The 26,649-nt window shown below is 39.8% G+C and overlaps 1 protein-coding gene across 1 annotated transcript; it reads right to left on the bottom strand.

The window, feature by feature from the left end:
- Positions 1–894: 894 nt before the first annotated feature.
- LOC137281315 (trimeric autotransporter adhesin AtaA-like) lies at positions 895–25,006 on the bottom strand. The gene is made up of 27 exons (XM_067812488.1): positions 24,925–25,006; positions 22,734–22,954; positions 21,950–22,004; positions 21,505–21,671; positions 19,999–20,053; positions 19,469–19,635; positions 19,008–19,056; positions 17,460–17,539; positions 17,180–17,228; positions 16,783–16,949; positions 16,174–16,222; positions 15,716–15,882; positions 15,012–15,060; positions 14,554–14,720; positions 13,850–13,898; positions 13,417–13,583; positions 13,060–13,108; positions 12,607–12,773; positions 11,649–11,694; positions 11,290–11,456; positions 10,376–10,424; positions 10,029–10,195; positions 9,004–9,055; positions 8,560–8,741; positions 7,059–7,219; positions 2,973–3,030; positions 895–1,031 (listed from the first exon to the last, which is right to left on the bottom strand). The coding sequence occupies exons 2-27, from the start codon at positions 22,942–22,944 to the stop codon at positions 943–945; spliced, it is 2,835 nt and encodes a 944-aa protein (XP_067668589.1). The 5' UTR covers positions 22,945–22,954; positions 24,925–25,006; the 3' UTR covers positions 895–942.
- Positions 25,007–26,649: the final 1,643 nt, after the last annotated feature.

Raw genomic sequence — 26,649 nt, 5'->3', positions numbered from 1 at the left:
TTAGGCATTTGTTCTTTCTGTTGGTTTCACAACTATTTTTGTAACGGAGAGAGATTTGGTGTGTGTGTGTGTGTGTGTGTGTGTGTGTGTGTGTGTGGTGAGTGTGTGTGTGTGTGTGTGCGTGCGTGTGTCTCTGCGTGTGTCTGTGTGTGTATGTGTGTGTGTGTGTGTGCGTGTGTGTGTGACGACTTGAACACGAGCTGGACTGATGAGATTATTAACCCATGGTATTATGTACAAGAAAATACAGGAGCGAGCACTGACCCTCGGTGCACTCCACCTGATGGCCGGAGTGTATAAGTGAGAGAAGCTAACCTTTAAACATATTTTTTGGTTACTGTCAAGAAATGAAACCTTTAAGCTTCACAAGAGCCATTACTTCAATTATTTCCAAATTTATATGAAGTACATGGGCAGGGTACGCAGCTTTTAACAATACTTCCTTTTATATTACAGCGGATGAATACTGAAACGGTCTTTTTTTTAAAATACCAATGTGAGAAGCCTAGGACGAGCTTCAACTAAGCCCTCTGTGTATAGACATCAGAGTCAACCATGGATATTGTATTGTTTTATTAATACTAAGTTAAAACCATATATCGTTGGGATAATCGCTGGGACATATTAGGCTTAACCTATCATTGGCAATCTGTTTTGATGATCCCGCTGACAGGTTACGTTGTGAGGTATTCACGTTTAGTCGTAATAATACTCCATGGCGATTAAAGGCCATTGCATGACGTTGCGTTAATGTTACCGCTGGATCGAAACTCTTAAACGCTTCGATTATTCAACCACCATGTCATATATTATTTATACATTTCTTACACTCTTGAAGCTAAGCAGCTGGAAGTCATGATGGTCCACTCATGGAAGAATACACGCACACGCAAGCAAGGTACAATACGTTTATTCGCGCACACCCTACATCAACGACGACATTTACAATGACTCCGCAATTAAGGATTGTGTGATGTTGGCACGTATCAGATCAGCGAGGCTGTGGACATATTTCTCGATGCTGGCTGAAACTACAGACATACACAGGTGATTAAATGAATGCAACTGGTGTCACCACGATAGGTAAAAATGGGACCAGGTGGATATGGTTTTTTTACAAATTGAGAATTAGTAGAATCGGTAGAACAGGAACACATATCTGCACCAATGTGTTAGCCCACTTGCCCACTCATTTCCAAGTGCCAGGAACCCGGGATAATCAATCAGAAAAAGTCCCAAAATCTTGTCAAAAAACCCCAATATTTTCAAGTTTATTAATAATGCGAGTCCCAAATGCTATATGGCGTTTCAGTGACGTGTGTCCACGTTTTATGGGACACGGCGGTGTTCTGATGACGTCAAGGCCCATTTGAAGAGCATTCGACTTTCTGAGGTGTATTCCAACTTATTTCGAAAGATTCGGTACAACTGAAGAATATTCCACCTGAAGTAGAGCAGCAATCGAAATACGTTCCGACTCATTCCACATTTTAACAATTTTTGAAGTGACTTGTGCTCTCTATTCTGCCTTGATGTGTTCCGAACAGGTAAACATTTAGAGTGCAGTCAGAATTCTTAGAATGCAGTATGAATACTCAGAATGCAGTTCGAATGCACCTCAAATGCTAAACTGTTTGAGAGGCATTCTAGAAGTTGCTGAGATAAAGATGACAAGAATTTTTTTATGGATGATCAACTTCTTTATTCCAGGGTAGCGACGTTTCGGTATAGATTCTTACACGCTTGAAAACGGTATAAGAATCTATACCGAAACGTCGCTACCCTGGAATAAAGAAGTTGATCATCCATAAAAAATTCTTGTCATCTTTACCTCAAATGCTGTTCGATATTTTTCCACTTCGAATGTACCTCTAAGTTCCATGTTCGAAACATTCGGGTATGTTACAAGAGTAGAACCGATTACTTGGAATTCTTCAGGAAAGCGGTGAGACGTTTCAGAATTCATTTCGAATTTCCAGGAATCTGAAGAAATTTTCATTCCGACAGCATTCCGACTCATTCCGTCTCAAACTTGAATGGGGTATTACTGCTATATTGAGTCTCATATATTGTTAACTAATAAAGACCAGGATTTGCATTTGTTAGTTGTCATTAAATATGTGTGTGAACGCGACGTTGATGAACAATTACGTTTTGAATGACGATTAGGAGTAAAGCACATAAAGGTGTGATTCATAGATGTCAACTTCCGCAATACGAACAGGACGAAGTATATTCTTTCACCTCCGTCATGGGATGACTCTACCCAATCGGCATGTGTTTCATATAACGGAAGTTGACATCCACACATTCCCTTCTTAGCTTCTTTCTTTTGCTTTTCTTCATCATGACATGTATAAAACTGCTGTTTCGTGAAGCTAAGTAAAAGTGAACACTTCATATCTTGTAAAGTGAGTTTCGACGCATCGTTTTCAAGATTATTCCACTCAGAAAGCGATATTCGTACGTCGCGGAAGTTAACATAACAGAACAAATTCCATGTGGACCAGTCCACGTTTCACCTCCTTATTTCCCACAGTCTGGCAACTCTCTCTTTCTCTTTATGTATGTACACACATACATACACACACAGAGATTTTGAGAAAATCTAGACTGGCATGTATTTAGCTTCCTTGTGGGAAGAGCTTTCATTTGATATATCACATGACATAATTATTGACATAATATCTGTGTGTATAATCATTTTAATGATTTTGGCGGCAATCTTGAAATTGGAGGCCATTTTGAAAATGCCACAAGGTAGAATTTCCGGAACTCTGTACTTTGCACATGGCAATAATATTCTGAAGCTTTCCTGAAAAATTCGGCTTTCTACTATTTTTTTCCAATATTACTGTTTGTGTCTAATGTTCCTGGCCTATAGCATTGCAGGAAGGGTTAGGCAGTACTGTAGTCCAGGAAATGTGAGACAGAAAAATACACTCACGACTTACGATAGTTTACAAACTTACCATGATCTATCAAAATTGGTTCATGCATTGGAGGATGTAGAGTTGGCTGAAGGACCATCTGTGAAAAATGAGTTTGCATGTGAAACAAATGCTATTTCACGTCGGCATATGAGCCCTGTCCCAAGACACAGTTGTTCTCTGAGCGTGGCACGATAGCTGCACGGCGTTCTTGGATACTGACTTCCGGCCGGGAATGTCCATGGATAAAAATTGTAACCATTACACCGTAGAAGTTTTTTAACAGTTTCACCTCTGAAGGAGACGCATACTCAATCGTTTAAGATACGACCATGCCTCAAGGAGAGGATCGGGTTAGAACTGATCCCATATTTGCAGTTTTAGACGAGTAAAGGAATAGACTGGTCATAGTGGACTTGGTTCACTTGACGTCATCACATCCTAGTTACGTATCTCCAAGCTCATGAAGTAAGTCGATGGATTGCCTAAACGAGATACGTCAGCATTCCACATACTAATAACATGTCATCTTTGAGTAGTTGTTAGCTGAGGAGACCCCTTGTTAGCATATTAACATCGAAATCAATTGATTTAAGGAGATCGACTTATTTTTAATCATCTTAGCATCTAGCTGTGTGATCAGTTGATGCTGATGATTGCTTTATGTAGGGTACATACATTTCAAGTAGGGCTCGCTCTTGACCATAGTAAGGACATATTATAAGACCTATGTATTCTGTGCCAAAATATTACAAACAAACATTATTATGATACGAACACACATGTTTGTATCGAATTTAAAATGTGCAGTTGTTGTGATACGTATTTCCATGTGTATATGATATTTCAATTTTGACTGCATATACACATAAGAATGAAGATTTTTATGGATATCAACTTCTTTATGAGAGAACACAACGTTTCGGAGTTAATGCTTACTCCTTCATCAGGTGATTGAGAAAGGGATACAGAGGTGTATTTATATGTACAGGTAAAACAATAACAAAGTAACAAGTGGAATGAGTTGACGAAAGCTAGTATAAACAAGCACTGATAGGAAGCCGATAGTTAAGATAACAATGATGGAAGCCAATGGTAATGCATTACAGTTGATTGGATATGTTTACATAACACAGATACGGGGTAAGGACGATGTACATGATTGGGGATAAGGATGGAAGCCAATGGTGATACATTACGCATGATAGGATGATGTACATAACACACGATAGGGGGTGAGCATGTTACATGAGGGTTGATGATGTACAAACACAAGTAGGTAAGGATGTACTCGGGTAGATTGGCTATACATGAATTACATAGATAGAATGTACACAGGTAGATGAGATTAATTTATCAATAAGTCCCAGGCACTTGGTAGGTACACTCCTTGGTCGCGGTTGATGGCTGGTTTCTGTCTCCGGATCTCGATGGCCTCTTGCAGTTTCCTTTGGCGCCAGTTGTTGTTGTTGGTAGATAGTATCCTAGTGTCCTCCCATCGAATTGAGTGTTCAGGGTTCTTGAGAATGTGTTCAGAGATGGCCGATTTCTGGTCGAGTTTCCTGACTGAGGTCTGATGTTCCTTCATTCTCAGCGTTTCTCCAATGTATAGGTCGCCACAGTTGCAAGGGATCTGGTAGATGCATTCTCTCGGGTTAGGGTGTTCACAGCTGGGTCCTTTACCGTTGGCTTTTAGGTAGGTCTTGATGGTCTTGCCACTGGAGAAGGTGACATCGATGCTGGCTTTGGTCTTGATGAGGCGTGATATTTGATGACTGATGGGGCCAAGGTAGGGTATGGTTACTCTGATGGGTGATGGAGAAGGTTTGGGGCGGGGTTCTCGGTCCTTAAGGGTCTTGTTGATGGTGGCTGTGACGAGCTGGGGAGGGTAACCGTTGAGTGTGGTGAATGTCTTTCTGAGGTGGTCCAGTTCATTGTTTAGGGCATCGGGGTGGCAGAGGGCTTTGGCACGTCTGGTAAGGGTGGCGATGATAGCTTGCTTGATCTGAGGGTGGTGGCAGGAGTTGTAGTGGATGTACTGGTCGGTGTGCATCGGCTTGCGGTAAACTGAGGTTCTAAGTCCATCGTCTGTGGTGTGGAGGGATACATCGAGGAAGGGCAGGTGTTGGTTGGTCTCAGTCTCCATGGTGAACTTGATTCTTGGATGTTGGTCGTTGAGGTGGTTGAGGAGTCCATTGGGGTCGTTGTCATAGGCGATGGTGGTGAAGGTGTCGTCGACTTTGCGGTACCAACAGAGGGGCTGGAACGGAGCTGTGGAGAGGGCTGGCAGGTGTTGGTTGGTCTCAGTCTCCATGGTGAACTTGATTCTTGGATGTTGGTCGTTGAGGTGGTTGAGGAGTTCATTGGGGTCGTTGTCATAGGCGATGGTGGTGAAGGTGTCGTCGACTTTGCGGTACCAACAGAGGGGCTGGAACGGAGCTGTGGAGAGGGCTGCTTCCTCGAAGGAGGGCTGCTTCCTCGAAGGCCCTCTCCACAGCTCCGTTCCAGCCCCTCTGTTGGTACCGCAAAGTCGACGACACCTTCACCACCATCGCCTATGACAACGACCCCAATGAACTCCTCAACCACCTCAACGACCAACATCCAAGAATCAAGTTCACCATGGAGACTGAGACCAACCAACACCTGCCCTTCCTCGATGTATCCCTCCACACCACAGACGATGGACTTAGAACCTCAGTTTACCGCAAGCCGACGCACACCGACCAGTACATCCACTACAACTCCTGCCACCACCCTCAGATCAAGCAAGCTATCATCGCCACCCTTACCAGACGTGCCAAAGCCCTCTGCCACCCCGATGCCCTAAACAATGAACTGGACCACCTCAGAAAGACATTCACCACACTCAACGGTTACCCTCCCCAGCTCGTCACAGCCACCATCAACAAGACCCTTAAGGACCGAGTACCACGCCCCAAACCTTCTCCATCACCCATCAGAGTAACCATACCCTACCTTGGCCCCATCAGTCATCAAATATCACGCCTCATCAAGACCAAAGCCAGCATCGATGTCACCTTCTCCAGTGGCAAGACCATCAAGACCTACCTAAAAGCCAACGGTAAAGGACCCAGCTGTGAACACCCTAACCCGAGAGGATGCATCTACCAGATCCCTTGCAACTGTGGCGACCTATACATTGGAGAAACGCTGAGACCAATCAACACCAGAATGAAGGAACATCAGACCTCAGTCAGGAAACTCGACCAGAAATCGGCCATCTCTGAACACATTCTCAAGAACCCTGAACACTCAATTCGATGGGAGGACACTAGGATACTATCTACCAACAACAACAACTGGCGCCAAAGGAAACTGCAAGAGGCCATCGAGATCCGGAGACAGAAACCAGCCATCAACCGCGACCAAGGAGTGTACCTACCAAGTGCCTGGGACTTATTGATAAATTAATCTCATCTACCTGTGTACATTCTATCTATGTAATTCATGTATAGCCAATCTACCCGAGTACATCCTTACCTACTTGTGTTTGTACATCATCAACCCTCATGTAACATGCTCACCCCCTATCGTGTGTTATGTACATCATCCTATCATGCGTAATGTATCACCATTGGCTTCCATCCTTATCCCCAATCATGTACATCGTCCTTACCCCGTATCTGTGTTATGTAAACATATCCAATCAACTGTAATGCATTACCATTGGCTTCCATCATTGTTATCTTAACTATCGGCTTCCTATCAGTGCTTGTTTATACTAGCTTTCGTTAACTCATTCCACTTGTTACTTTGTTATTGTTTTAACTGTACATATAAATACACCTCTGTATCCCTTTCTCAATCACCTGATGAAGGAGTAAGCATTAACTCCGAAACGTTGTGTTCTCTCATTAAGAAGTTGATATCCATAAAAATCTTCATTCTTATGTATTTTCACTTCTAAATGACATTCAAAGACTTGCATATACACAAAATGAATTACCGCCAGTTATTTCTGTCTTGTCGCGACGGGATACCAGCACAGGTTGGATTCGAACCCACATAGGAGTAGCGTATGCCACTAAAGCACAGCGAAATCAGATTAGAAAACTTGTACCCCAAAAGTGCATTATGTATTGACGATTACTGGTCTTTTCATACCTTCCCGATAGCTTCAAGGCCTGGTTTGAACAATCCAGTGAGAGAACTTCCCAGGCCACCAGCAAGGTCACGCTTATTTTGCCCAAAGGTTCTGGTAACCACTTTAGTTACATCTCTCTCCAAGGCTTGCACGAAGTCGGTAACCAGAGACCTGTACTTGGCTGGAAGATGAGTACAAGTTACATCTTTGTTCCAGGAAACCTCGTTAGTCAAGAACCCTATTAGACAGACCAGCCCTCTTGCTGTTCTTATTGCGTACGGGATTCGGTATTCAGAGACCCTGTACTTAGGTGGAAGATGAGACCCTCTTTATGCAGACCCATCCTCCCGGTGTTCTTATTGTGTGTGCAAGATTTGCGGGAATTCGGTAACCAGAGACCTCTACTTGGCTGACGACAACTTACATTAGTGTTCGGTAAGACTTCGTTCGGCGAGACAGACTTATCTTTCCGGTTGATCTTGAAGAGAACGCCAATTTATAGACAAGGAACAATATATAACGGATTACCAATGTTAGCTGGAAATGACCCGATTTGAGTTGATTTGAAATGCCTCATGAGTTACTTTAAAAGCAAACTCACCCAGACTGATTTTTGCTGTTGCAAAATATGCCGTCAACGAGTAGGCAAGTGCCCTACATGTCATATAATTATAACAAACATTTGGTTCATTGATCGAGTACAACGAAGAATAATGGCATATGCAACTTTTGTTCCAACAGCATTTGTCATGGAAAAGATACAGAAATATGATATTAATTTCTAATTTTCCAAAGTCATGCTTTTGAGCATACCGTCTTCAACCATAAAGAATATGGTTGTGTCCAAAAATGTCCGTGTCTATACTACTGATTGAGACAAACCAAGCGACAATATATAAAGCGCTGATCGGTCCTGCTGCATAAATACCATCTGACACAAAACGCCAGCTGAATATCCACGATGCAAAGGAAACATGAAAGATGATGAGTCAAGGTCAAGGTCATCGTCTAAACAGCAACCGCATGTGAAACCATATCAGTGTCAACTGTCGTACAGGTGGCTTTGCTTTAAGACCGTACCGTATACGAAATTCAGGATTCAGTGTCACAAATGAGTACAATGTGTGAAGCCTCTTTCTGGCACACCTCGCTGTGATATTGCTGGAATACTGCTAAAACTGAACTCACTCTCATTTTACCTATTCTTCCAACTAATCCTCGAGGACACTGCCAATGTGTCTTCCTCATTAATGTCAGTATAGAACGAAGTGAGTACCTACTGCCTGAAAATACGTTTTGTCCAGTTGATCTGGTCCTGGAGAATACTACTTCGTGGGGTATCTTGTTACAACGATTGGTACAATGGTCCACAATACATTAAAGCTGTCTGAATGTTTCATACAAACAGTCTAGACCATCTTGGGTCTTTACCTTGCGGCTTTGTTACCGCCAGCGTAAAGAGTAACGAACCAGCACCGATCCATCCACTTGACTAAACAGGAGTGTAAGTGGAAAACCTACCTGCAACAGCATCAATCTTCTTCTCAGCATCCTCAGAGTGCATCTCAAGGGTCTTGACCTTGGAGTAGATGGTCTGAATCTCTGCGAATACTTCGTCGATGACATCAGAGAACTGGGAGGTGCCAAGATCAAGAAGGTTCTTCAGTTCTGACATAAAACTTTTGCTTTGCTGTACCAAGTTCCTACAATGCACAGGTATAGATCAAGTGAGTTTCTTTTTTCATTAAGAACGTAGTTAACAATATTCCAGGTACACCATGGCAGTCTGTTAACAACTGTGTATGTATCAGAGAATCCAGAGACCAACATGATACAGTTGGATACGATGCCATGTGCCAATCGAGTCTTCGAACTTCGATGCGGGACAATCTATTTTAGTTTCATTTGTAGCTTATGGATTGGATTCTAAGCTGGATGGAAATGCAAGGCAGTATCTACACATACGGTGTATCTCTCTTAAAGTGAAACAGGTTTGAAAGGGCTTTGCCAAGGAGATCTGAAAAAGAAAAAAAATGGTTATGATTCAAATTCATGTATGATCATCGGATTATATCATCCTTCCAATTTCTGTATGAACATCGGCTTATTTCATCGTACCAAGTCCTGCATGAATATCGACTTATATCAGCATACCAAGACCTGCATGAACATCGACTTATATCACCCGACCAAGTCCTAAATAAACATTGGTTTATATCACCCTGCTAAGTCTTGTATCAACATCACTCTACCAAGAAATACATGAATATTGGTTTATATCACACGACCAAGTCCTGCATGAACATTGGTTTATATCACCCTACTAAGTCCTGTATCAACATCATTCTACCAAGACCTGCATGAATATTGGTTTATATCACACGACCAAGTCCTGCATAAACACTGGTTTATATCACCCTACTAAGTCCTGTATCAACATCATTCTACCAAGACCTGCATGAATATTGGTTTATATCACCCTACCAAATCCTTCATGAACCGTGGTTAATATTATCTTGAATTACCTTTGCAGTTGTAGATTACAGGCAGTTTTTGTACATCTTTGTATTTCTTGCATAAAGGTTGCGTTTCATGTTGCCTTTGCGTTTTGTCAGTTACTGTGTGCAAGTTTTTGTTCATAGTTCCATAATGCTATGTAGCTCATGCATTACCTTTGAAGAGCATTATTTGTGCGTACTGTATTACAAAGGTCCTCAGATTTATGCAATTTTGGTTTTCGCAATTAGGTGCCCATAGCATCATTGTGGAGCTCCGTATATGGTTAAAACTCATGTAATAGCTATAGTGAGTGGGTGAGGTTAATCCTTCCCCGCTTTAGCAGTATTCCAGCATCATCACCAGAAATGGTCTCCACCCATTGCCACCATGTCGGGAATCGAACCCATGTCCTCGGCGTGACAAGCGAACGCCTTAACCACCCGTCTACCTCACAGCCTCGGAGTTGTACCGATGAAGCCTGCGTACTGTACCAGTGATTGTGCCGCCAACCATCTTGAGAGTGTCGTTCTTGAGGGTATCGAGAAGACCTTTCCCCACGTTGGCAGCGTATGGCACGAAATCTTTTCCTGTCTGTTCGATAGCTCCGCCAATGGTGTTAATGTCATCCTTGAGGCCGGTCAAGACGTCCCTTTGTGAACTATGTTTGACAAAATATATGTAAAGTTGTATTTTCCGTCTGAAAAATTACTCGATGTCTTCATGTTGAAGTGAATTTTCAGACAAGAAATCTGAGAACTACTCCGAATAAAGAAAAGGCACCCATTTATGGCAAGCTGTGAGTGAACAGAAATAAGTGTCAAATATTATGTATACTTACAGGTCTCTCTTGCCATGGAATAACTTCGAAAGAGCTTGCCCAAGAAGATCTGAAACAGAAGTGAAGGGTTTCATGTGAAGGTTGTTTCTTAACGAAGTTAAAGGGTTCATAGGGTTGATGTGGTTATTATAACTGCCTTGTTTTTATGTTGCTGCTGTCTTCCATATGTTACCATTGCTGGCATACTTCTGAAAGACCCGGTCATGTGGAATACATATACTTCAGTGGAACATTGTTGAGTCGGACTCGCATGTGGAGAATGAACCTTTGTTTCCAAATAAAGGCTTGTTACTTGCGTATTCATTTTCAATGATCATTGATTAATGTTGTGTTGATTCTAGATTTACTCGAAGTATTTACGTATGTACCTTCAACTTTGATACGATGTTGTTTGACTGCTTATTGACTCCAGCTAACACTAAGGATTTGGTCGAATATGGTTAATATCAGAGTGGAAATCAGTGGAATTTCTATCAGAAGTATCCATTCTGGACAGCACTATTTCAAATAACAAAACTAATTAGCCCCCAACTATTGGGCACCTATATCTATTATCTCTCAGTATTGTCGATATGTATTTCTTTTCTCTAAATCACTATTCAAAGGCATGCATGTGATGCACTCGAGGCGATCCCACGGATCCCTACAGGAGATCTGTGGGGGCAAACCATTCGCTCAATCCTGGGTTTCATTCCCTGCATGAACACAATATGTAAAACCCATTTTTGTTGTAACCGCCCTGATATTGCTGGGAATTTTGCTAGAAGCAGCGTAAAACTAAACTCACTCACTCACACCTGTGTTTCTGGGTTGGTAAATATGTGGAAAGGAAATGGCCGTGTGTCCCTTGGGACAGATATTAGAGCAGGGTGTTGTGGTGTTGAAATAACATTGGGTGATTGGACATGATTTACCGCTGACGGTGCCTCCAACTATCTTGGCAGAGTCGTTCAAGAGGGTTCCGAGGAGATCTTTGCCAACGCCTGCAGCATATGGTACGAAGTCCTGTCCTGTCTGTTTGAAAGCACCACCGATGGTTTGCAGGTCATTCTTGATGTCAGTCAGAAGATTCCTTTCTAAGCTACGAGTTAATAAAAATACTTGCTTTATGATTGGTTTGTTTTGGTTGTTATTGGGTTTAAATCCATCTTTCAGAGACTGACAACAGTATCAACAGTATGGGAAGGTTCATGTTTGAATGTCTGAGCTGAGAAGTAATGAGCTTACATCAGTCGGTGGATCACAGTAAGTACAGGATATTGTGTACACTTACAGATCTCTCTTGCGACCGAATAATTTGGAAAAAGCATCCCCAAGATCTGAAACAGAAGTGCAAGGGGTTGGTGAAAATCTTTCCTTTTTTCCGTATATCATAAATTCTTTCTTTGTGGTGTTCATATTACTGTTAGTATTACCTATATTAATGTAATGTTAATGATGATAAAGAATTATTATGGTTGTTATTGTTTATTGTTTACTGAATTGTTTATATAGCTGCTGCCTTCCATATTAGCTGGACTATTGTGTATTATACTTCTGAAAGACCTGATCATGAGAACTACATATAAAATAGTGAAACACTGTTGAGTCGGACTCTTATGTGTCGAATGTGCCGTTGTCTCCAAGTAAATGTTTTCTCCTTGTGCATTCCTTTTAGTATCTGTTTTACATCGAAGTATCTACGTACGTCAAGTTTGATACAATGTTGCTTGACTGCATATTGACTAAACCGAACCCTAAGGATTTGTTTAATTCAAGAATGGAGCTAAGTTAAACTCTGTCAAATTTAATCATGATCTACCCCAGACACCACCATTCCATATAACAAAACTAATGACACGGTTGGATAATATAACTTACGTGGATACCATAGATCTGCACAATGTCAGAAAATATCCCAACGTACTGAGTATTACCTCCTGCCTTCCAGTATAATCAATGTTTACCTTTTCACTCTGAATCACTATTCATGGAACTGCCTGCACACTCCAGGCGATCTCATTGACTCATAGATGGGAGTGGTGGGGTGGCCAAGAGATCAAAGCTGGGTACAATGTGTGAAGCTCATTTCTGGTGTCCCCCACCATGACAGAGCTGGAATATTGCTAATAGCTGTGTAGAACTAAACCGTGTTTCTGGGTTGGAAAGTCTGTGGAAGGGAAATGGCCGTGAGAGATATTAGAGCAGGGTGTTGAAATTGTCCATATAGTGTGTGATTAGACATGATTTACCGCTGATTGTGCCTCCAACCATCTTGGCAGAGTCTTTCAAGGCGGTTCCAAGCAAATCTTTGCCAACGCCTGCAGCAAATGGTATGAAGTCCTTTCCCGTCTGTATGACAGCACCACCGATGGCTTCCACATCATTCTTGATGTCGGTCAGAAGATTCCTCTCAGAGCTATGATTTAAAAAAAATATATTTGCATATATAAAAAAAATATTTTTCGATTCTGTTTGGTTTCTTGTGTTGTTTTTTTGTGAGGGAATCTCTCACCAACAGTGAGGCTTAAGTAATGTCCCGGTTTGCATGTAGCTGTGACACGAAATGTTAAGTTAAATCAGTTACCAATATTTATGTAAGTGCTTTCAAAGTAGAACGTGCATTGGATACAATTAGGAAGTTGTAAACTCGGAAATGATTTAAAAGTGGATCACGATAAGTATAACATTTTGGATAAACATACATATCTCTCTTGCCGTGAAACAGGTTAACAAGAGCCTGACCAAGAAGATCTGAAACCAAAATGAATCAGAGTAGATGAAATGTCCTTTATCATTTACTGTTTTATTGTTAACATTAAACGGCACAATTAATCAACGGGTTTTTTATGTATCTTCTTTAAGTATTTAAAACGAATGGAATTTTAAGCAGGTCAATACAATGAACACCTAGAAGGAATTGCTTGGACATATGTTTCCAATAAGAAAAACAATGACCAACGTCATGGAATTTAATTTCTTAAACGTCTCCTTTGCGTCTTTGTGAGCATTTTGCCTTCATCGTGTGTTGGAATGTCTCCGCAACACCATATTTGTGTTACCAGAAATTGTTCCTCCGACCATCTTGAGTGTGTCGTTCTCAAGAGTTCCCAGCAGATCTTTGCCAATGCCCGCAGCATATGGTACGAAATCTTTCCCTGTCTGTTGGACAGCACCTCCGATGGTTTGCAGGTCATTCTTGATGTCGGTCAGGAGATCCCTTTCTGAGCTACAATTTGAAACAATCATATTCAATCTGGCATTGGCTTGGTTTGACTTCTTTTATCCTAAGAATTTCTCTTAATATGCGAAAAATGCCAACTTAGGGTCAAGGGTAGTAAGGTGTATGTTTGTACATCTGACGCTCGGCAATTTTGGTTTGTAAACTGCTCCCGTCGTAGAACATACTCTTGAAACATTCAGGAGAATGGAAACCCAAACACTGCAAGCACTTAAAGAGGATCAGTATAAGTAGTGGATATGATGTATACTAACAGATCTCTCTTGCCTTGAAACAGATTTGAAAGTGCCTGGCCGAGAAGATCTGAAACCAAAGAGAATCGCTTTTAATGCTGAACAAATTTATGTTACATTAGAAATTTAGGAAACAGCTTCATCTTTGATCCATGGAAAGCGTGTTGACTAAACGTGGCGACCGAAGATATTGTTTCAATATTTGTGATCAACGCTTCAGTACAATTTGTGTTTAATTAAAGTAAACAAATTACGTATATATTTAATAAATATGTGACATGCCTGAGGTCTTCCTCAAGAAATACATCTGTGAGTGTTTGTTCTTGAAAAGAGCACAACACATAGTCCATGAGTATTCAAGTTTGCACCAGACAAACAAGCGATTGACCACTTCAGCATCAATCTCAGCAATTAGTGTAAGATGACATGCGCATCCAAATCGGCGAAAATAAACCACCCAAGTGTGGCATATACGTCTTAAAAACAAGCACAAACTATCCTGTACCATTTCTAAGAAGAAGTTTCACTGTTATAATCCATGTCAACTTTGGAGAAGGGACATATTTTTGCTGAAGTCAAAACAGTTTTGATATATGCAGCAGCTGTTCATTTTGATAAAGAAACGTTGTACCCTTATATGGACGTTGGTATCATATTGCGTGCGTCTCTGGGTGCATTTTGTTTTCATGGCATGTGACGTTTTTCCTTTAAATTATTTGTGTTACCAGAAATTGTTCCTCCGACCATCTTGAGTGTGTCGTTCTGAAGGGTTCCCAGCAGATCTTTGCCAATGCCCGCAGCAAATGGTACGAAATCCTTTCCTGTCTGTTGGACAGCACCTCCGATAGTTTGCAGATCATTCTTGATGTCGGTCAGGAAATCCCGTTTTGAGCTACGAGTTGATAAAAATATTTGCTTAAGAATTGTGTTTGTTAGGTTTTTGTTGTTGTTGGGTATATATCAGCTTTTCGGAGAACGCAAAATATATATTCTGGAATAGTGTTTCCTCGGGTTCTTTTCTGTGTTTTAATGGTGTGGCTCTAGTGTAAGGTGTATATAGTACATCTTACACTCGTTGTGTAACTACTATATCCGACAATTATTTGTTAACGGTTCCTTGTCCTGAGAAGAATATACACTTGGGCACTGCAGCGTAGGTCACACACCACCTGTGTATACTTACAGATCTCTCTTGCCTTGAAACAGATTTGAAAGTGCCTGGCCGAGAAGATCTGAAACCAAAGAGAATCGCTTTTAATGCTGAACAAATTTATGTTACATTAGAAATTTAGGAAACAGCTTCATCTTTGATCCATGGAAAGCGTGTTGACTAAACGTGGCGACCGAAGATATTGTTTCAATATTTGTGATCAACGCTTCAGTACAATTTGTGTTTAATTAAAGTAAACAAGTTACGTATATATTTAATAAATATGTGACATGCCTGAGGTCTTCCTCAAGAAATACATCTGTGAGTGTTTGTTCTTGAAAAGAGCACAACACATAGTCCATGAGTATTCAAGTTTGCACCAGACAAACAAGCGATTGACCACTTCAGCATCAATCTCAGCAATTAGTGTAAGATGACATGCGCATCCAAATCAGCGAAAATAAACCACCCAAGTGTGGCATATACGTCTTAAAAACAAGCACAAACTATCCTGTACCATTTCTAAGAAGAAGTTTCACTGTTATAATCCATGTCAACTTTGGAGAAGGGACATATTTTTGCCGAAGTCAAAACAGTTTTGATATATGCAGCAGCTGTTCATTTTGATAAAGAAACGTTGTACCCTTATATGGACGTTGGTATCATATTGCGTGCGTCTCTGGGTGCATTTTGTTTTCATGGCATGTGACGTTTTTCCTTTAAATTATTTGTGTTACCAGAAATTGTTCCTCCGACCATCTTGAGTGTGTCGTTCTGAAGGGTTCCCAGCAGATCTTTGCCAATGCCCGCAGCAAATGGTACGAAATCCTTTCCTGTCTGCTGGACAGCACCTCCGATAGTTTGCAGGTCATTCCTGATGTCGGTCAGGAAATCCCGTTTTGAGCTACGAGTTGATAAAAATATTTGCTTAAGAATTGTGTTTGTTAGGTTTTTGTTGTTGTTGGGTATATATCAGCTTTTCGGAGAACGCAAAATATATATTCTGGAATAGTGTTTCCTCGGGTTCTTTTCTGTGTTTTAATGGTGTGGCTCTAGTGTAAGGTGTATATAGTACATCTTACACTCGTTGTGTAACTACTATATCCGACAATTATTTGTTAACGGTTCCTTGTCCTGAGTAGAATATACACTTGGGCACTGAAGGGTAGGTCACACACTACCTGTGCATACTTACAGATCTCTCTTGCCATGAAACAGATTTGCAAGAGCATGCCCCAGAAGATCTGGAACAAATATGAATTGCTGCAAATGAAACACGTTTTATTGTTAACATTTATGCTGTTTATATGTATGTGTTACAAGAACTGATAACATACAGGAGATTACATAAGGTCTCTTGTGTATTTATTGCTCTGTGAATAACAAAAACAGCGTTTCCGCACAATTTAGGGCATGCATAATATATGAACAAGAAATTGAAGGTGGCGTGTGGACTGCTGATTGGCGTCGTTTTTCTATTTATATTTGGTTCAGTGTTTGGTGTCTACTTTTCATCAGTTTTAAGATAAATTCGAGTAGGCACTTTTAGACGAAAAATCAAAGAGCATTATAAGAATCCTGGACAAAATACTGATGTTACAGTATTTCAGGACCTAGTTCTTGTGGTATATGTTTGTTCATGTAAGAACGTGACTTGCACGTGTTGTTTTCATATATTGCTAAAGATTTTTGACATAAATTTGTGAATTATATTTACATGATCAGTTTAATGAGTGAATGTCAGTAACGTAATGTATTGGACATGCGTTATTGTGGTGAAATTTCATCCATATATTTGTGTTACCAGTGATTGTTCCTCCGACCATCTTCAGTGTGTCGTTCTCAAGGGTTCCCAGCAGATCTTTTCCAATGCCTGTAGCAAATGGTACGAAGTCCTGTCCAGTCTGTTTGATTGCACCTCCAATAGTTTGAAATTCATCCTTGAGTCCGCTCAGGACATCCCGTTCATTGCTATAAATATATAAAATGGATGCAGTTGGATAAATATTTTCTGTTGCTGTTGAAACTTTGAGCTGTTTAGCAGTTGTGCTGTATGTGGAATGTTTGAGATTTTAACGAGTTTCTTTTCGATACCATTTTTAGCCGCTCCTTAAATAAAGTATATATATCATACAACGAGAAGATTCACAAACGGATACTAACTGTTTGATCATAACTAGTGTGAAAATTGTGTTACATACAGCTCCTTCTTCTTATGGAACAGCTTTTCAATGGCATGTCCAATCATTTCTGGAACAGAAATGAATGGGTAAATGCTATATGTATCTAGTCAGTATCTTACGGTGAACCTTTCAAACATCGTAAGCCGCAACCAATAACATTAGGTTCATAGTGAAAATATTACTTTCGTTTTGTTCACATGCCATTGTTGGGCATAAAGGCTTAAGATCAACGAGTTAACTACATTTGCATCTATTTTGTTCTCGTGGTCTCCAGATAATGTTCATGCTCGTATTTCACCTGCGACTACGTCTCCGATCATGCCGACTGTGTCGTTGTCCATGTCTTCAAGAATATCGTTCAGAACAGCCTCCTCTGAGCTGAATGATAAAATATATAAAATGGTAGTTTGTTTCGTTTCCGAGAGAAACTCTTGTTATGTCACTTTGGTTTTATTAACGTTACGGGTATAGACCAATGAAAGTTTTTTTTCTGAAATTTAACTTGCTGATGCTTTTATTGGACATCAACAGTTCAGATTGTTCCCTAACAAATTATTTTACAAATATCAGGCTGGTGTTCAGCGAGGCCACTCTTCTGTACAACAACTTCACCCAATGTATGCACATCGCTGGATAACAAAGAAAACTATTGTATTTTATTTCCGATCTTTCTAAGTCTTTTGATCGTGTCTGACATAGATTGAGGCTGGTCCCATCACATAAACGATATTTTATAGAAAACCTCCAAAATGACAATTCCATATGAAAGTTAAAGTTTCTGTTGAAAAGAACAACGCCAAATTAGATCGACACTATTTTCATTCAACCTCATTTTGAGTATGCGAGTTAATTGCGGGATGGATCTACGACTGAACAAGGTAACTCTTTAAAACAGTTACAGTTAGAAGAAGCTCGTACAGTGACAGGACATCCGAAGTATACTTCTCGTGATCATTTGTATTTTGAAACTGGTTGGGAAACTCTTAGTGAACGTAGGAGACTTAGGAACCTTTGCTTATTTTATAAGATTCTTCACAACATTGTACCATCATACCTTCGGGAATCATTGCCAACACTGTAAACTTTTCCCTTCCATTTACGAGATTGAAATTTTCCCTATCATCTTTTTTCCATCTATTATATGGATGTGGAACAATCTTCCCAATAGCATTAAGAAAAATAGCTTCTTTAACAGGGTTCTAATTGAAAATTCAAAGTAAAATAGAAGCCGTCCCACCTTTGTTTTCGTCTGGTAGAAGGAAATTGAACATTATTCACATAAAACTAAGATACAATATAAGTCCGCTTAATTACGATTTTTACAGAATTAATTTAAGATCAGACTCTTCTTGTACTTGTGGTTGCTCTTGTGAAAATTCATGGCATTAACTTTTAGAATGTTCTTTATATACAACGCAACGTAAAGATTTGTTTGTGAATGTAAATACAGTCGTTCAACATCGCATAACCATGAATCTAAATTCATGGTTATTTGGTCATGTTATTCTATCACCATATGAAAATGAATTATTATTTGATATATATTATATATATCATTATATTACGTTCAGTCAACTATTTTTGTAGTTTTATTCTTGGATATATTATTTCCACAAAACCCTGTTGTCAATGTTTTTACATTGTAAATATGACATATGTAACTTCTGGGAAAGGGCGTTCCTAAGTTGGATAAACTGCGCCCATTCAATTTCTTTTCCGAATACAATATGTTTAAAACAAGCAAAACTGTTCCCTAAGAAAATCACAAGCATGATACAATCAAAGTGATGGAAACCTAGAGGTTTAGACTGACTCACAATAAGAGTGAAATTTCCCGTATACATACAGCTCTCTCTTGAAGTGGAACAGGTTTGCAAAAGCTTGCCCAAGAAGGTCTGAAAGAAATAAAAAAAATATTTTAGTGTAGCGTCTAGTTCTTGTTGTTTTTTTTTTCTTTTCTTTTCTTTATTTATTTATCGATTTATTTTTAACTGTCATCGGTTTTTTTTCTTTCTTGTTTACTTCAATGCTAACGGTTTCAGTGGAGCGGCGTATTAGCCTATTGCAATTGGTTACAGCGTTCCCTCGCAAGGCTGACTTCCCGTTCAATTCCGCACATGTGCAGCATATTTCCCTCGACGTAATATTGCTGGAATATTGCTAAATGCGACGTAAAACCATGCTGTAGTTAATTGGCAGCTGGCTTGAGAAGATAACAAACAGTGATTATTTTCGTCACGTGTGCACGTATGTTGACATGCTCAGCCTTAGGGTTTGAAACTGACGTTTGGAAAGAATTTGCGTTACCAGTGATTGTGCCGCCAACCATCTTGAGAGTGTCGTTCTTGAGGGTTCCAAGAAGATCTTTGCCAACTCCGGCTGCATAAGGAACGAAGTCCTGTCCTGTCTGTTTGATGGCACCACCAATAGTTTCCAAATCGTCCTTGATACCAGTAAGGACATCCCTTTCTGTGCTGTGTCAAATATATACATATGCTGTGCTTTTCTTAAACAGGTTATTTGTGGATTGCAGCATTTTCACCAATACGTATTTATTTATAGAAGTAACTGAGAGTTCTGACTGACATCGATCCTTTGAGCAACTTTCCGAACATATTTACATGTGATGTACTTTGTATTTCCGTACATATCAATGGAAATACTCTGTAGCCGGTGTTTGGCTGAAAATTTAAGTAATATAAATCAGGCTCCAAGCTTTTCAACTGCTCCCAAAGTAGCACATAATTTATATATCTGATAGAACTAGTGGTGTGGAAATCTGCATTCTATGAGATAAGATGGATGATCTTTGGTGACAGAATATAACATGTACATACACCGTATCTCGCTTGCCAGTATGAAAAAGTTTAGAAATAGCTTGTCCAAGGAGATCTGCAAAATAAATGCATGAAGTTTTGAAATTCACATTGCAGCGTGTGTTTGTGTTCAGCATGCGTTTGATACGTCAAGTAGTAAAATATGAAGTACTTGTATTACCGTAGTCGTTATCATAACATTTGTATGCAGTCAGTTCTGCTTTCTTTTGTTTTATTGTTGTTTATTCTATCTTTATTTGTTTTTTGTTTGTTTGTTTTTTTTGGGTTTGTTTTTGTCTGTTTTGTTTTAAATTTGTAGCAGATTTTAAAATATCTTTTAATATTCATGCCGCAGTTTTTAAATATCACTATGGTTCTTATGTTACCGGGTAACAGCACATAATAAATGAAAACAAGTGATGGATGTCAACGTCTTAATGAGGAAAATGATTAAATAAATAAATGAGTCTTAACGCTAATTCTCATGATAGGGGACCCTACCTTTCGACAGTGTTAAGATAGTTTTTTACAACGGCAACTTGGCCATGAGAGTAATGGTACAGATGACTGGATAAAAGTTACAGGTAGGGCAGGACCTGTTATCCTTTCCGTGAACACCTGGTGTTATCACTGATAATCAGTAATCCATTCAAATAATTTTGAAACATTTTTCCGAGCTTAGTCAGGAATGGACATTGAAGGAGCGGGTGTTTTAAGTTGGTCACATTTGTGAATAAAATATGTTTAAATCAAATCAGTGGACATTCTTTTGCACTAACGTTTTATATCAGGCACAGTGTGACAGAATAATCCATTATTAATTTGGTTTGGAGTTTTAAGTTCAAACATTTTGCTGTGTAAAGAGCCTGCTGGAATAGAATGCAGGTATGTTATTAATGAATGAAGCGAGGCTAAGATAGCCATAATTCGAGATGGCATCGTGAGACAGTACTGGGACGGTGTTTTGTTTTCTGACCAGTAGATGTTTCTTCTGCACAGCTCAGATGACTGGGCAAAGGTGTACAGACGGCGGATGCTGAACGGTATGCCGACGTTTGCGTTCTCCTACGTCGAGAGTTTGGAAGCAAAAGCTTAATGGTATGGGGTAATATCAAATCTCATGGTCCGGCATCACATCTCATGGCATTGTCAATGTTATTGTCAATGGCAATCTGACATGTCTTCGATATAGAGATAAGATTACTAGGCCTCATGTGCAGCCGTTCATTCAAGGACAGAGACGTAACTTGACGCTTCAGCAAGATAATGCCTGTCAACATGTCGTTTCCTGAGTGTTTCCTAACGTGCCCTTGTTATGCTTACATGTAAGTTGCAGTGCAACAGCATGTAAGTTGCAGTGCAACATTTACGTGTAGTGCCCTTATACCTTCATGGTGCCTGCACTGAGCTTATTTGTGATAACGTGTACGTAGCACCATTGTGGTGCTTACAATAAGCGTTAGTGATTGTGCTTATTGTGATTATGCTATCGTTAATGCGTAACAGGTTCAAGTGTCCTTGCTTTACCCGAGATTGTGTCCCCGATCATTTTGAGAGTGTCGTTCTTAAAGGTTCCAAGAAGGTCTTTGCCAAGGCTAGCAGCATATGGTACGAAGTCCTTTCCTGTCTCCTTGATAGCGCCTCCGATGGTTTGGAGGTCATCCTTGAGACCGGACACGACATCCCTTTCTGTGCTATGATAAAATTCATATAACAAAACTGTAAATGTTTTGACACAGGAAAATTTTCGTGGGTCCCAATATTTTACGCTTTAAAGTTTAAGAGTTGAGGGTACTGTAGTCACGTTGCAGAAGTCGCCAAGCCACTTCGAACCTTTGAAGAACTCCTTTAGTTTAGTCATGTGCTTTTCTCTTAAAGACTTTTATGACGATGTGAACAAAAATATTTTACAAGGTGACTGTCGGAAGGATGGAAAATCTAATTTAAGATAAATGACAAAATATGCACATACATCGTGTCTCTCTTGCCAGTATGGAACAGTTTAGAAATAGCCTGTCCAAGAAGATCTGAAACAGAAAAGAACCTGAATGCGTCAAATGAACTTTTGCTCTCTATACTTGGCTCAAATATATTGTCATGCATTTGGTGTATATTTAAGGTTTACATTGCCACAGTAGTGATTTTATTACCAATGAATGTGCTTAATGTTGGCTGTGTACCTAGCCATTGTATTCCTGTGTAAGTGTTTAAATCACACCGAATTACTTATATATCTTTGTTCTATTGCTTACGTTTAGCATTGTGCTACTTAAATACTCCTTTAATGTTTAAAGTGACGCTAGGGGTTAATTCATAAATACCATTTTGGTGCTTGAATTAAGGTTACAGTGATTACATTTACTTGTTTAAATACCCTCGAGTGGTTACATTAAGCTTGCAGTGCCTTATCTTACCCAAGATTGCTTAGATAGAATTACCATTTAGGTGCATGCAGAAGATAATAAGTTATCATTTTTTAAAGCTGATTTTGCTCATGTGGTGGTATGTGGTCATGTGCACAAATATCAGGTCACAGTCAGCTGAAGGTAAGGAACGTTGAGTGGGTGTTTGGCAGCTTGACTCTTGAGAGTTTCTAGGACTTCGGTCCTGCCCCACAACGAAGCAAGTGTGATACATGTGGTCTCACCTTAGGCAAGTGAGTTTGCTCAAACCTGCCTCATGAGACTATAGCTTCAGGATATCTAGTCTGGAAAGGGAGCTGTATCGTCATTCTGATTATTATGTATTTGTCGTACCGGAGATTGTGTTCCCGACCATTTTGAGAGTGTCGTTCTTTAGGGTTCCAAGAAGGTCTTTGCCAACGGTCTGTGCATATGGTACGAAGTCCTTTCCTGTCTGTTTGATTGCTCCTCCGATGGTTTGGAGGTCACCTTTAAGGCCGGTCAAGACATCCTGTCCGTGGACGACACTCAGGGCCAAGACAAGTACCACGATGAAAAGCTTCATCTTCGTTGTTCTGTAGTAAGAAAAGAAAAGGGAAATCTAAAAGCAGAATAAAAGTCTACCTAATCATTATTGACACGCAACTGTCACCTATTTATCGGAAACAATGCTTTGAACTGAGAGTGCAAGTGGGTTTTTTTTCAAATTTCTAATCGAAACATGTCACAGTATCTGATCTGCATCGATCGGTGATCACGGTGCCAGTGGTTGGATTTTCTGGTCCAGGCTGTCAAGTTCGAAAGTTTATAAACTCTCTCAAATGAGTGTAGCTTCAATATGGAAAAAAAACAACTAACAAAGGGTATAGCATTTTTATAGCATCACTCTGCTATCAGTAACCGTAGCATATAGGAACACGCGACACGTGACGATGTGACCTGGCATTGCCGTAGAGGAAGACTGGCTTTGTTTTCAGAGGATGGTCACCGAAATGTGGTACAACAATCACTTGTCAGTCGATAAAATATGTTTGGGTGTCAGTCGTCAGTCGACAAAACACGTAGGACAGCGTGTTCTACTTAATAGCATATGACACCCAACATTTTGTATTTACATGTTTCACCCTAACATGTTCTATTGATTGGCATATGACACCCCAACAGGTTCTGTTGATAGACATGTAACACCCTAACATGTCCTGCTGATTGACGTATGACCCTCAGCTTGTTCTATTTATTGACATGTGGCATCTACTGTTGACATATGACAGTAGGTTTGATTTACTGGCATGTGGTACCTCATCTTGTTCCACTGATTTACATGTGTTACCCCAACATGTTCTTTTGACTGACATGACACCCAGACATTTTCTAACGACTGACATGTGGCACCCAAACATGTTCTAGCGACCGACATATGACGCCCCAAGATATTCTATCAGCTGACACCGACATATTCAATCGATTGACATTTCTCCCCAACAATGATTCGTTGATTGATGTATGACATTCCAACATGAACTATTGCCTGGCATTTAGCCCATAGGACTCTCTCTTGTCTAATTCATTCATTACCACCATTTCATACCTTTTTGTATTTTGGCAACTGTATTGTTCTTTACTTGAGGAAACATCTGAGGGACTTGTTTTAAGCTCTATCCGTCAATTCGATGCTGGATCATATTATGTCTGCTTACAAATACTACAGAAATGTTTCCCAATTTGCGAGTGTGAGTGAAAAAGGATTTGTTGCAATCATTTGTAATGAATGGAAACCTTCAAACTGTATTCAGTTGGTGTTTCTCAGTCTATATTTATGATGCCCAAAACATCGATTACCTAAAGAAAAATATTAAAACTTATGATATCATTACCGTCGGTGAGTTTATTTAAATGTTAACAAGGCTAGAATATAGAGCCAAAGGGTCGCCGGTACTTGTCGTGTTGCCAGCGGCTATTTCCACACGATAACACGTTATGTTAAATACCAAATGCTATCCAAATATTTCCCAGGAATAATTGTTCGTAAAATATTATCTTAATGAAAAATTGATATAATTTGAAAACAAATGCCATACTGGGGGTTATATTTTGCATATTCCTATCTTAAAGGTCCCCACACAATATTGACATTCGCAATTGCATGGGGGTTCTATTCCAAAAGGCGATTTCATCAATTTGGGCTGTTAAATATTGACTCAGCACCGAGGTCGCTCTGTGAAACGGGTCCTGCGGAAGACTTTTTTCCAATGGGCGTTCCCCGTTTGGTCAGGCGAAGGAAAGTTATTTCTCAATATTGATAATGTACATGCAAAATCCACCGAAAAACCTCAAGATCAAATAAAACATTTTGGCAGGAAGGTACACCGATCAGCATATGTCCCTAGGAGTGAAGTAACGGAATTTGGTGGTCAAGCTCGCTGACTTGGATGATGCAGGTCAACTTATCCCAGCTGCGTAGATAGTTCATATTAGCGTCGTATGACAGGGATACTGCAGAATCATACTGTGTTAAAAGTACGATTGGGACGTGTGTAAGTCTTACCTGAGACTGCTTGTTGTAGAAGTCTAAAACTAATTATATAATCAGATGACTTTATTAAGAATAATCACGTGACATTCATAACACGCGCTCTGCCACCGCTCCCAGGGAACTGAACATATGGTTGGCACAGGTTGGTATTAAGATAAGGTGTGGCATGATAACGGCATGTCTTTGTATATAAATTGAACATATATACAAACTGGTGGTCTCTGGAATTACGAGTGGGAATTGATTCTTTTAACACTCTGTGCCCGACATAAAAGACGACCAACTGGATCAAGAGGTCTGGGTTGTTGGTTGCGTATTCCGGTGGCGTGGATCGGTGCTCACAATATCGATCACTAGACTTCCCGTTCCAGAATTAATGCTGTACATGGGGTCCTCGTATATACGCTTAAAATGTAGGAGAAAGTATTGAATAATTTACAATTTCCACAATTGTAAGATATATTAGGTGTTTGATAATAAGGAAAGAGTTGGGACCTCATTACAACTGGTCATGAACTAGGATGGGTAGTGTTATGACCTGTAGTGCTGTTTAAGGACGATGGAGGCGGGAAATGTGACATCTGACGTTTCTGGACCTATAGTGTGTATTGACGCCACAATCTGTCAGTCATTCATTAAGTCGATGAGGGATACCGCACGTTAGTCTCCCAATGTCCCCCTAGAGCAAGGTTGTCCCATCTTTCTAACAGATCGTCTATCCCTGGAGATTTTTGTTGGTCAAACGACGCTGTGGAAGCCACGTCAATACGGCATACGTCACGCTTAGGGTACAAGTAATGTGGACAGTTTGTTTTAGTAAACTTACGTTTTACTGCATCTGTTTATCGGGGAATTATAGGGTTTTATTTGGTGGAGACTTTGAGTAGGTAATGTAATTAGGAAAATTTATCATTAAAGCGTTCATTTTGACGTACTGCCAATAGCTTCTGAGACATTGTGTCAAGAACGTGCACTGCAGCATGATCGATAGTTAATGTTTAAGGTCGCCCTTGGATTCAGATGTTTTAGCTGTGACTCATGTGAATATATAACATTAAAAAAAATTGGGATTAATTAACACCGCAGATCCTAAAAGATGATTTATATTTTATTACTATTATTTTTTTATTTATTGTTACGACTCTTGATAAATTGACTAATGCATTTAAGCATAATGTCCAACCTAGGTTCGACAATCTTGTCAAGAATGATCAGAAATCGTTTTGGAAATTACTACAGAACTGTGACGATAGAATAACGCCTGTTGGTAAACGGTTTCACTGCTACAAAGTGTTGAATGACGAAGCAAACTTTGAAGATAGATCTATGAATGAAAATGTCTCCAAACATATCAATGAAAACCGGACAGGAGGTCACAAATGTCATAGAAAACCTTAGAAAGAATACAGCTTGTTGTGTCGATAATGTCGTAAACGAGTATGTTAAATGCACAGCTGGCAGAATGAGCCATTTAACTTTTCAACATAATTTTGAATGTTTTTCGGTATAAAGGCATAAATCCATATGAACCGACTGTTACTCTGAATACATTAACTGTCTCAGACATGTTAGACAAGGTGAGAATCTTTTCGCGTTGTTCTTGAATGATCTTGAAAAATAAAACTTATGTAATACTTTCTCGTGTAAGGGTGTTGTTTTGAAAGCTGATATGTTATGCTTATATTTGGAAGTATTTGAACTGATATCTGCAGACAATACTGTCTTAGCAACATCTAA

This window comes from Haliotis asinina, chromosome 4 (assembly GCF_037392515.1).
Source record: "Haliotis asinina isolate JCU_RB_2024 chromosome 4, JCU_Hal_asi_v2, whole genome shotgun sequence".
Lineage (NCBI taxonomy): Eukaryota > Metazoa > Mollusca > Gastropoda > Lepetellida > Haliotidae > Haliotis > Haliotis asinina.
Note: the sequence above shows the minus strand (reverse complement) of the source record. Positions and strands in the feature narration are given on the sequence as shown.

Excerpts from the sequence above, each read along its gene's own strand:
- LOC137281315 (XM_067812488.1), bottom strand. The coding sequence starts at position 22,944 with ATGAAGCTTTTCATCGTGGTACTTGTCTTGGCCCTGAGTGTCGTCCAC. Across the intron at positions 16,950-17,179 it reads TTCCATAAGAAGAAGGAGCT|CAATGAACGGGATGTCCTGA; the intron begins GTATGTAACACA and ends ATATATTTATAG. Across the intron at positions 11,457-11,648 it reads TTCGGTCGCAAGAGAGATCT|CTTAGAAAGGAATCTTCTGA; the intron begins GTAAGTGTACAC and ends ATTAACTCGTAG.